The sequence below is a fragment of the Mugil cephalus genome, chromosome 21 (assembly GCF_022458985.1).
Source record: "Mugil cephalus isolate CIBA_MC_2020 chromosome 21, CIBA_Mcephalus_1.1, whole genome shotgun sequence".
In the NCBI taxonomy this organism is placed as follows: domain Eukaryota; kingdom Metazoa; phylum Chordata; class Actinopteri; order Mugiliformes; family Mugilidae; genus Mugil; species Mugil cephalus.
The window spans coordinates 1,962,201-1,974,561 of record NC_061790.1 but is presented as its reverse complement, the minus strand read 5'-3'; the positions used below and the strand labels follow the sequence as shown (position 1 = coordinate 1,974,561).

General features: G+C 42.6%; 1 protein-coding gene across 1 annotated transcript in view; it reads right to left on the bottom strand.

Annotated features, from left to right (window-relative positions):
• The window catches only part of mei4 (meiosis-specific, MEI4 homolog (S. cerevisiae)), a 29,596-nt gene extending 17,527 nt beyond the window's left edge, over positions 1–12,069 (bottom strand). The window contains exons 1-4 of the mRNA XM_047573043.1: positions 11,947–12,069; positions 10,063–10,281; positions 7,689–8,200; positions 3,393–3,524 (exon numbers count right to left, since the gene is read on the bottom strand). Coding sequence (XP_047428999.1) covers positions 3,393–3,524; positions 7,689–8,200; positions 10,063–10,281; positions 11,947–11,974 — 891 coding nt within the window. The 5' untranslated portion in view covers positions 11,975–12,069. The remainder of the gene's footprint in view (positions 1–3,392; positions 3,525–7,688; positions 8,201–10,062; positions 10,282–11,946) is intronic.
• Between the last annotated feature and the right edge of the window lie 292 nt (positions 12,070–12,361).

Genomic DNA, 12,361 nt, shown 5'->3' with positions numbered 1-12,361 from the left:
AGCTAAGAAGAGCTACTATTAGCTGAGAAGCTAGGACAAGCTACTATTAGCTGAGAGGCTAGGAAGCTAGGAAGAGCTACTATTAGCTGAGAGGCTAGGAAGCTAGGAAGAGCTACTATTAATTGGGAGGCTAGGAAACTAAGAGGGGCTACTGTTAGCTGGGAGGCTAAGAAGCACTAAGAGGTGATATTAGCTGGGAGGTTAGAAAGAGCTACTATTAGCTGAGAAGCTAGGAGGAGCTACTGTTATCTAGGAAGCTAGGTAGAGCTACTATTAGTTGGGAGGCCAGGGAGCTAGGAAGTACTACTGTTAACTGGGAGGCTCGGAAAATAGGAAGCGCTATTATTAGCAAAGAGACTAGGAAGAGCTACTATTAGCTGACAGGGTAGGAAGCTAAGAAGAGCTACTATTAGCTGAGAAGCTAGGACAAGCTACTATTAGCTGAGAGGCTACCAAGAACGACTGTTAGCTGGGAGGTTAGAAAGAGCTACTATTAGCTGAGAAGCTAGGAGGAGCTACTGTTATCTGGGAAGCTACGTAGAGCTATTAGTTGGGAGGCTAGGGAGCTAGGAAGTACTACTGTTAACTGGAAGGCTCGGAAACTAGGAAGCGCTACTATTAGCAGAGAGACTAGGAAGAGCTAGTATTAGCTGAGAGGCATCCACTCCAACTAGTAATTTCTCCGACTTTTGTCCAGCGGTTGCGTTAACATTCAAAGCAAATGTGAAAAGAGAGGGAAGTGAACTAAAGACTGACAACCAAAGGAAAATCCTCCATGCTGCGATCAAGAGTCAGAATTTCTGCCGCTGCTAATGACAAAGAATGAAAAGCCGCCACTTTTACCTGAGTGGAACAAGAAGCTCCCAGAGAGTCTTTGTGGAGCTCCAGTCGGTGGTTTGAAATATCGCTGAAGGTCAGTCGGACTTACCTCAATGTCCTCATAACGTAATCAGTCAATACGACAGCAACACTAACACTGAACTCTCAGACAGCTGCAATAACTTAAGTTTACTTGTGCACGTCCAATAACACGTGTCCTTATGTGCAACATTACAATGTCACTCTTAATTTAATCCATGCTTCACTTTATTTATCGCCGTACTGAATCTGCTGTTTTACATTTTATTCATATTGTTTTTTATATTATTTCATATTTACCACAACTCATCTCACTCTTCTGCTACTGGCAGCAGGTCGGCCATTACACACAATATGCTGCTTTTTGTGATTTTATTCTCTTGCTCTTTATTTTTATGTACCACTCTTCGCTCTCTTAATTGCCCCTCGGGGATAAATAAAGTTTTTCTGAAAACTACTGTTTTAGACTAAAAACAAGCAGATTTGTGTTGATCCAAGGAAAATAGCAGCAGAACAGTTTAGTCTGAATCAACAGTTGAGACTTTCCAGTCGGCACTGACGTTGCTCTGGACATTATCCACGTTAAGATGCTTGAAACAAGAACTCTGACTCTGATAAAGTAGTCGTGCTAGAGCTGCCCTAGTTCCCACATTAAGCATCAACTTCCAACGAGAGCAAGTACGAGTCCGATTCCAGTCTTCAGAGTGCACATGAACAGGTCCACGCTAACGCTGGGGTTTAATTAATCTGAAAGCTCAGGGGATGAAGACACGGCTCCACTTTCACCTTCACCGCTTTATGGAGGATTAACTTTAACACCCATTACTCCTCGAGGCTGTTGTTATCCTCGTCGATACCTCTGGTAAATTGTGGGATCAGCTGTTTTTAATTTTCCTTCTAAACCTGGCTCAAAGAAATACACTGCAAAAACTTTTAGTGTGTTGGTCCTGAATTCTCTAAATAAACTATTATAACTTGTTAATGTAGCACAATGATGATTAAAATGAGAACTCTAAAGATAAGATACGATAAAACGGGTTTTATTTGTCACACGCACAATATACTACCACGATCTTACTGTGAATCTAGGAAGTACTACTGTTAGCTGGTAGGCTAGGAAGTGCTACTGTTAGCTGGGAGGCTAGGAAGTGCTACTGTTAGCTGGGAGGCTAGGAAACTAGGAAGACCTACTGTTAGCTGAGCGGCTAGGAAGAGCGACCATTAGCTGGGAGGCTAGGGACCTTGGAAGTGCTACTGTTAGCTGGGCGGCTAGGGAGCTAGGAAGGGCTACTGTTAGCTGGGGGAATATGTGAATGTGCTTATAATGTTAGGCTATTTGAAGTTTAGAAACTATTTGTTAGTTCTTTGTCCCTTTTTTTTAGTGCTACTATTTTATACCTGGGAGATTATCTACCATTAGCTGGGAGGCTAGGGAGCTAGGAAGTGCTACCATTAGCTGGGAGGCTAGGAAGTGCTACCATTAGCTGGGAGGCTAGGGAGCTAGGAAGGGCTACCATTAGCTGGGAGGCTAGGAAGTGCTACCATTAACTGGGAGGCTAGGGAGCTAGGAAGGGCTACCATTAGCTGGGAGGCTAGGAAGTGCTACCATTAACTGGGAGGCTAGGGAGCTAGGAAGGGCTACCATTAGCTGAATGGGAATGGAATGTGAATGGGATCATTATGACATGTTAGTGTTTATTTTCTTTGTAAATATTTTTAAATTCTATTTGTTTTTTCATTTCTTTTACCTCTTTTTTTAGTGCCTTATTTTTTTCATATTTCTGCGGCACCGATTCTACATGTATTGTTGCACCTGCAGTTCTACAGTAGAAACAGTATTAAAGCAAACAAGATTAAAAATACAGGTGTATGGATAAACTGTAAACTTGAGATAGAAACTTAAAAGGAGCGTAGCTCATATATACATGAATAATCAGCTGATCCTTTTAATCCGAGTTGAATAACCCTAATTTTAATGTATTTTCTCATATCTTTTTAAAGCGGTGTTTTTTTTGCAGTGTTGATAAAATGTCTCTTTCTGTCATCACCCGACTCTTTCAAGGAGGAAAATAGTGGAAAGTGAGCAGGACCGACCCCGGTGAGTGGGAGGGAAGCTCAGCAGGAGGGGTTCCTTTCTTTCTTTTACACATTTCCATTCTGAAGGATGCCCTCTCCTTCCCTTCTTCACCTCCCACCCCGGTGGGTTTGACACTTCACAGGAAGCAGTGACTCAGTCGAGCCACCAAAGCCACCGGGAGATGTTTGAATACACGGCCGACATTAAACCGGCGGGATGCGGTATTGATTTCATGGCGGTTCAGACGTGACCGTGGCAGCCGGTCGATAGGGCGAGCGGTTTGCACCTGAAGCCTCACACAAAGGGGCGGCTCTCTAAAAGCTAAAAAGGTTAAAACATATAAAGCGTTGGCGGTGGGGGGGGGGCTTGGGAAACAAACAAGAGAGTACGATGTGGTTTTTTAATGCATGAAGTCCTGTGAAATGAAACCGAGGAGGATGGAGCTGAGGATGTTTACCTGGAAGCTCTGCCACAGCTGTTGGGCCAGAGCATTGATCTCAGAGAGGATGTGACGGGTGAGGAAGGACTTTGAGACACTGCTGCTGCTGCTTCCCAGCGTCGCCAGACAAACCTTCAGAGTCTCTGCAGCCTGGAGATCAGAAAAACACGTCTTTATCCATGAAACTATAGTGATCATTAAACGGTTTGTTTACAGATTCAAATCAGTCTGTTTCCCTTCTTATAGACAGTTTATACGTCTACGCTAAAGCAGATGCTAGCGCCTAGTGATGTTTGATACCACCGATTACCTTCTGATCCGATACAGAGTAAAATACAGGCTGATAACGGCAATCAGATATCGATACTTTGTGCAAATACATCCTAATGTGTCTGGTAAATCTAACAAAGTAGAGTATATCAAATCATAGCTTCATATCAGAGTAATTTATTTACTGAAGTGTATTGAGGTAATAGACTCATTTACTATAATAGGACAAAATAATACAAAATATGTCAATCGGCTCCTGAACTGAACTGAACCCGTTACTGTGGTTTACTTTGGTGTTTATGTTCGTCTTTGTTTATGGACCAATGGTCAAGACACAAAAATCAAGTATATTTGTATTTTATGACTGATTTAGAGAGAATTCTTTATGCAAACACTGACACTTTTAATAATTCACCAAGTAGAGGTTTCACAGTAACATCTACAGCTTTTGTTCTGACAATCTGTTTAATATCCAAGTTAAATCTGAAAGATCAATCAATACTGAATCGATTTCAAATCAAAAAGAATCGCGATTAATTAGTTCAAAACCTTATAAATCATGATCCAAACCCACTGAGCCACAGTCGCCCAATTAGGTCCAATATCATCTAATATTTTTTCATGTAAAACTACAGAATTTGTTCAGTTTGTTTGGTTTTTGGATGAATAAAAATATGGTTAAAAATGCACAGACCTAACATGCAGCTCAAGGACGTCTCAAACGTTTCTGTTTTCTTATTCGTTTAATTGAACAAGGAGGAAAAAAAAACGATGTGAAATTCAATCTGCTCTGGATCTGCCTGTAGCTGCTGATAACCCCGGGAACTGAGTGACAGGAGGAGATCATCTGTGAAATCGTCTGGAATGATTATCCTATCAAGAGATAAATTCATATCTTTTAAAACCCCTGAAGAGTGGAACCGTTATTCAGTTTCTCCCACCGGAGCTTTGGAATCACCAACCTGTTCAAATCTGAGATAGTCCACTCGATTGGTTCCAGACAAAATTTAATAAAGTCGTCACGGTGTTTTGACTTTGGTGATGGCTACTATTAGTAGCCTCAGAGGCTAGGAGGAGCTGCTATTAGCAGGGAGGATAATAAGAGCTATGAGTAGCTGGGAGGATAATAAAACGTACTATTACTTGGGAGATTGATAAGAGTTACTTTTAGCTGAGAGGCTAGAAAGAGCTATTGTTAACTGTGAGGCTAGGAAGAGGTACTATTAGCTGGGAGGCTAGAAAGCGCTACTATTAGCCAGGAGGCTAGGAAGAGCTACTATTAGGTGACAGGCTAACAAGAGCTACTATTAACTGGGGAGCTAGGAAGAGTCACTATTAGTTGGGAGGCGAGGAAGAGCTACTATTAGCTGAGAATTGTAGCAAGAGCTACTATTTGCGGGGAAGCTAGGAAGAGCCACTATTAGCTGGGAGGCTAGGAGGCGCTACTATTAGCTGGGAGGCTAGGAAGAGCTACTATTTGTGGGGAAGCTAGGAAGAGCCACTATTAGCTGGGAGGCTAGGAGACTTACTATTAGCTGGGAGGCTAAGAGGCGCTACTATTAGCTGGGAGGCTAGGAAGAGCTACTATTTGCGGGGAAGCTAGGAAGAGCCACTATAAGCTGGGAGGCTAAGAGGCGCTACTATTAACTGGGAAGCTAGGAAGAGCCACAATTAGCTGGGAGGCTGGGAGACTTACTATTAGCTGGGAGGCTAGGAAGAGCTACTATTTTCGGGGAAGCTAGGAAGAGCCACTATTAGTTGGGAGGCTAGGAGGCGCTACTATTAACTGGGAGGCTAGGAAGAGCCACTATTAGCTGGGAGGCTAGGAGGCGCTACTGTTAACTGGGAGGCTAGGAAGAGCCACTATTAGCTGGGAGGCTAGGAGGCGCTTCTATTAGCTGGGAGGCTAGGAGGCGCTACTATTAACTGGGAGGCTAGGAAGAGCAACAATTAGCTGGGAGGCTAGGAGGCGCTACTATTAACTGGGAGGCTAGGAAGAGCTACTATTAGCTGGGAGGCTAGGAGGCGCTACTATTAGCTGGGAGGCTAGGAAGAGCTACTATTTGTGGGGAAGCTAGGAAGAGCCACTATTAGCTGGGAGGCTAGGAGACTTACTATTAGCTGGGAGGCTAAGAGGCGCTACTATTAGCTGGGAGGCTAGGAAGAGCTACTATTTGCGGGGAAGCTAGGAAGAGCCACTATAAGCTGGGAGGCTAAGAGGCGCTACTATTAACTGGGAAGCTAGGAAGAGCCACTATTAGCTGGGAGGCTGGGAGACTTACTATTAGCTGGGAGGCTAAGAGGCACTACTACTAGCTGGGAGGCTAGGAAGAGCTACTATTTTCGGGGAAGCTAGGAAGAGCCACTATTAGTTGGGAGGCTAGGAGGCTCTACTATTAACTGGGAGGCTAGGAAGAGCCACTATTAGCTGGGAGGCTAGGAGGCGCTACTGTTAACTGGGAGGCTAGGAAGAGCCACTATTAGCTGGGAGGCTAGGAGGCGCTTCTATTAGCTGGGAGGCTAGGGAGGCGCTACTATTAACTGGGAGGCTAGGAAGAGCAACAATTAGCTGGGAGGCTAGGAGGCGCTACTATTAACTGGGAGGCTAGGAAGAGCTACTATTAGCTGGGAGGCTAGGAGGCGCTACTATTAACTGGGAGGCTAGGCAGAGATCTACTTGGTGTGAAAGTAATTCTGAACCATTCTGCTTCTATGATCAGTAAACAGATCACATCATTTCACCGGCTGCTCAGATCAGATGATTTGCTTCTTCTCGGTTTTATGAGACAGTAAATGGACCATTTTGTTCTGGACACGTATTCACAGAGAGACGAGTTGTAGCAGACGCACCGTAAACCCAAACAGCACCTGCATCTCACTCTTTTACCGGCAGAAACTAATTTCCAGGAGCCGTGATTGATGCAAACATAAGCGTCTCTCGTCTTTCTGTGTGCGGGAAAAAGCGTCAACGTCACATAAAGACGAGTTACAGGAGACAAACTGATCACAACACTTCACTGCAGAGAGATGAGACGAGGTGGAAACGCAAGAAGACGTTCAGGCTGCGTCAACGGGGAGGCTAGGAGGCTAATAAGAGCTACTGTTAGCTGGGAGGCTAGGAGGCTAATAAGGGCTACTGTTAGCTGGGAGGCTAGGAGGCTAATAAGAGCTACTGTTAGCTGGGAGGCTAGGAGGCTAATAAGGGCTACTGTTAGCTGGGAGGCTAGGAAGAGACAAGACACAACAAACTACAAACTACAGCAATGTGATCTCTACCTGAACAAACTCAACAATCAGAGAGAAACCATAAATAATGTAATAAAGTACATAAAGTGCAGGAAGAAGAGAACAAAGAGGAGGAGGAGTCTGAATCTGAAGACCTCATCAAAACCAACACCTCCTGTAACTTCCAGTTTAGGGCTGGATATCATTCATTTTATTGAAAACTAAGTGATGCTGTGAGGTTCCCTAAACGTTTCTCTGCTGCTACGCTCTGCGCTAACGCACTGCGTTGCGTCCACAGCAGCATGCTAGCTACTAGCTAGCTGGTTGTGCTTGATATATTGTGACCGGGCTGGGACAGGTACTTTAGTTGTGTTTTGTAGCTACGTTACAACGTCCTCAAAAGTAGAAACATTTAAGTGAGACTGAAGTTCATACATTTGTTTTAAATAAAAGTAACGTCAATACATTTTTAAAACCTTTCAAAATCGTATTTAAGACATTTTAGGAGATTTTAAGAGAATTTAAGAGACATTTTAAGGCCTTAAATTCAAATTATTTGATTTTAGACTTTTTAAGACCCCGTGGATTCTCTGTAGACCAGAGACCTGGTTTTATATGCTCTTAACATTTGTGTTTGTGGAAATCTGCCTTAATGTTGATGCTATGCTATTAGCATCGGTGGCTAAGCTTCCCTCCAACTCCACGTTACACCAGCGACTTTAGATCTTGACACACGTTTGATAAAGATAATTTATTTTTTGATATTTAACGGGATCGGAGTATTTCGGCGTTGCTACGCCACATGGATCCGTTACTCACCCTGTTGTGGTGACTCCTGAGGAGCAGCATCCCAGTCAGCTCCTTCAGCACCTCCTCCACCCTCCTCAGGAACCCCTCAGACCGCTGCCCCCTAGAATCGAGGAGCTCCATGGTCTGGGCCGCGGTCCGACAGGCCTTCAGGACGAGGTCCGGGGGCCCCAGCGCCGGAGGATCCCTGCAGGCCCCCACCACCGAGTCCAGCAGCTGGAGGACGGTGTCGCCCAACACCGAGCCCAGGTCTCCATCGGGGCTGAACCACAGGACCTCCAGGCCTCCGCCTCCTCCGTGGTGCAGGGAGCACAGCGACTGGAGGAAGTGTACGTGAGGAGACAGGGCGTCTCCATGACGACTGGAGGGAGGAGGAGGAGGAGGAGGAGGAGGAGCTGGGTCAGGGTCCTGCAGAAGGAGGTCGGGCGTCTCAGAGTCGTCGTCCGGTTGAGGTTCTGCTCTGGACGTGGAGCTGTCTGGACCAAACAGGTCCTGAGAAGCATCGACCGTTGTGATTCCACCGTCTGGAAGATTTCACACAGAAAACACCTGATTAATGGAGACGATGTAAAAAAATATATCGATGTCATTTTAAACGTCATACAGAATGAGACAATGTCACTTATATCGGATACAGTTCTAATCTTTGTTATTCTTAAAAAAAATCTTATACTGAGCGCATTATTTTTATTTCATGTTTAGTTTTTTTGTAATGTTTAAATTTGCATAGCTGAGGATTTGTCTGGCCTATTTTATTTTATGGTCATTTTTTATTTATATTTGAACTTTACAAGTTCAAAAATGCTGCTCCTGTTACACAGTATTTTTTACATATATTATTTTTATTTGAACAGCTGAGCATTATTCTTTAACCAGCTGAAGAAACAGAAAGCGGTGCTCCCTGTTAGTTTGGGATGGGATTTTTTTGTGTTGTTTGTTGTGTTGTCTGTTATTCTTAATGTACATGGGGCTGATGTCAGATCCGTGCACTACAGATGGTCCAAACACATGATGGCACTATTCCAAACATGCAATACACCAAAATGACGGGGGAAAAACTCATCTAAAAGCTGCTATCAGGCATTGCCCCCGAACGCAACACAAATAAAACCCCATGGGAATGTGACAAAGACACGAATATGTTGAACATTTCATTTAGTGCTTCTACTAACTTCATCACTTTAAGATAGACACGCAAACTATGACACATGAAAGCAGAGATCCTGCTGATTACAACAACGTCTGTCTCTTCACTGTGCAACAAAACTCAGAGAGCTAGAAGCCAAGGAGTCACAAACATAACATTCGCAAAATCATAAAGTATGTCTCACTTTTGCTGTTTTGTGATTAAAAGTTATATTCCAGCTCCTAGTGGCTTCTCCTATCACTCTGCGCCAGTTTGAAATGAATCATGAAGCTCTCGTTTGTTTACATAAAGAGGAGCTTGTAGGTTGGAGTGTAGAGTCGCTGACCATATGCAATCTTTGTGTTTACTTCGCTCTGGGTGGTCACTGGTGGTTTCTACGGGGAATTCGAGCATGGCATTTGATTCTCTAGACTCTGATTGGTCGTTAATCATTAAAAATGACCAATTGGTTGTTGAGATATTCTCCTTTGAGTTTCACGAAGGCCTCCAGTGAAACTAAATTAGCTTTTCAGACTGGTGCCTGAGAAAGGTCAAATGACACATATGGTGCCAAACTGTGACAAAAAGGCACAATTTGTGATTCTGCCTGGATATAAATCTTTAAAATTACTCAGCAGATTGTACTTTACTAATTCATATTTGAACTGGGATACTAACCCATCTATAAGTGGTGGTTTTTACTCTAAATAATGTGTTTTTTTTTACATTTGGTCATCACAGGTGACCGAAATTATTCATACAGCCCTTAGATATAATAAGATAAAACACATTTTATTATTATTATGTCATTTTCTCACAGGAGGTAGAAAAATAGGCCTCGATACGAAGAGGTCATAATATACGGTTCCTTTAAGGGGTTTAAGCTCCATGTTCTGTTGTGCTTTTAAAATGTAAATGAAGGAAAGAAACGAGGGACCTTGATTTTCTCTGTCACCTCCTAAACGTCTCAGGTTTAGGAGGAAGGAGGCGTCAAGGCTGAACTATTTACAACAGGAGGTTTTTAATGTGGACAGATGAGAAACGATGGAGCAGATCATTTAAAGCGGAGGACGAGGAGAGAGGGAGGAGAAGGAGGAGAAGGAGGCAGAGGAAATAAGAGGAAGAGTGAAGGGAAAATGGAGGAGAAGGAGGGGAAGTAAAATAATATGCACTTTGTTCAAAATAATTCTGTTAATATGACTTTGGTGAAGATGACTAAGATGTCTCCACGTCTCCATCTCTAGGAGCCGAATAAATTACCTGCCGTTACCGCGGCGACCAGCTTCTCCTGCCTCAGCCTCAGCACCTCCTGCTGCAGCTCCTCCACCTTCCTCCTCCAGCCCTCGTCCTGACTCCTGAGCCGGGCTCCCAGGGCCTCGGCGAACGCCCGGCCGCTCATTCCCACGGGCCTGGCTCTCAGGATGGCCACGGCCACGCCCACTCTGGCTCTCGCCCACGCCCACTCGGCTGCACTCGCACCTGGAGGACGAGTTTAATTAGTTAACTCGTCATTAAGGATTCAGGACGGCTGTGATCTGGTTAAAACTGGATTTCAGACGTAAATATGCTGGATTTTATGATGAGGTGTGTCTAAAACCATAAACGGTGAAGCCAAAGCAAGCAGAGCTCCCCCTGGTGGCTGGAGGCTACAGTACGGGTCATAAGCCCCACTCCCTCTATGTAAGTGGGCGGGAATTGGGTCAAACTAAAGCACTAAAATACATGTAAAATAATTTTTTTTTCATGGATGGTTTCTGTCATTTTCGGTAGTTAATGTAATGTTGAGGTTTGTTAAGTGTCAGTTTAGTTATTTGACGCTACAGAAGCAGGATGTGACATAATGGTGACCACCAGTCGCCATGCCAACTGCTCTGTAACACATAGTTGTAAAAAACTGTTTTTAAAAATAAGTGCAGTGTATAATCCAACATTTCGTTGTAGCTGGTGGAGGTAGAGCAGTAGTGTGAATTAAACGTATTAATTAAATATATTAATTAAACGTATTAATTAAACATAAATGGCAGTGAGTCTGGAGGAAGTGTGGGCGGGGCTTACATAACACAGAGGTAGCTTTAGCTAGTTGTTGTTTCTGTTGTGAGTTTGACTTTGTTTATCCTCTGTAGTGAAAGCCAAAGCTAACTGCTAGCTTTAGCTACACTTGATTGTTTGTTTTCAAAGGAAAGAATGAAAGAATGAAAAAAAGAACAATAAAAGAATGATTAAGATCGGGGCACATTTGTCATTTTTCATATCAATATCAATATCATGAAGCCCCGCCTACACTTCCTCCAGACTCACGAAGCCCCGCCCACACTTCCTCCAGACTCACTCATAGTTTTTGTTTAATTAATTCTAAGCTCTGCTCTCCCTCCACCAGTTACAAGGAGATGTTGAACTTATTTTGAAAAGAGTTTTTACAACTTACAGAGTGGTTGGCATGGCAACTGGTGGTCGCCATGGAGTCACATCCTGTTTCTATAGCGGCTCCACTTTAAAGGAGCTGCTCCTTATTTAATTACAGTCTATGATATTTTTTTTTCTTTTAGTGCAAAGAAGAGCAAGTAAATTAGGAGAATGTTTAACCAAACAGTTGGCAAATGAGGGATAGTGGTTATTTTCAGTCTTCTCTGTAATTTATTTGCACATTCACGATGAGGACCAGAGTAAACCCTCTGTCGGCCGCTTTTGGTCCGCAGGCCTTATGTTTGAGATTTATTGGTCTAAAAACTAATAAGAGGAAAAAACACAACTTAATGCGAATTATAATTCCTCAAACCAAATAGAGCTATTTTAATTTACACAGACATGTGTCCGATTAAAAAAAAAAAAAACAATAATATTTTTTTTGTTTGTCTTTATTGAAGAAGAAACTAATGTAGTCAGGCTAGCAGTTAGCTTTAGGTACAACCAGCTCGTGTTTAATTATTTAATAAATAAAACCGTCATTTGTTTGCTTGGACTCGTGTTTGTGTCTTAAACATTTCACTGCAGAGGATAAAGTTTAATAATAAACTCAAAACGGGAAACAACAACAAGCTAAAGCTACTTACGAGGCTAACTACGAGGCTAGCTAATAAACTAGCGGCTAATCCTCGTCTTTCTTTCGGATTATTTCCTAAATAAAGAGGTTTGTGGTTTACTGACCTTGTAAACGATTCTCCTCTCTGTTCATTAGCAGCTCTCGTCCTCCTCCACTTTCCCCAAACACTCAGCTAATGATGCTAACGATGCTAACGCTCATGAAGCTAATGCTGCTCCACAGGTGCAGAGTCACTGAAGGTTGATGTTTTTACGTTTTTCATTTTATATTTAAATGACAATTAATTACATGTTTGTATTATTATTACCCTTCATTTTTTCATTATTATTTTTTTAAATATTAGGTTCCCCAAAAATAATATTTATAAAGAAACTAGAAAGAAATTAAAAAATATTAAAATATATTTATTATATTATATTTATTTATCATCTAAATATATCAAATGTTTGATTTGATTGTCTTATTTAAAACTTATTTTATTACTAAAATGTAATAAAAACAACATTATTAATCGCAATC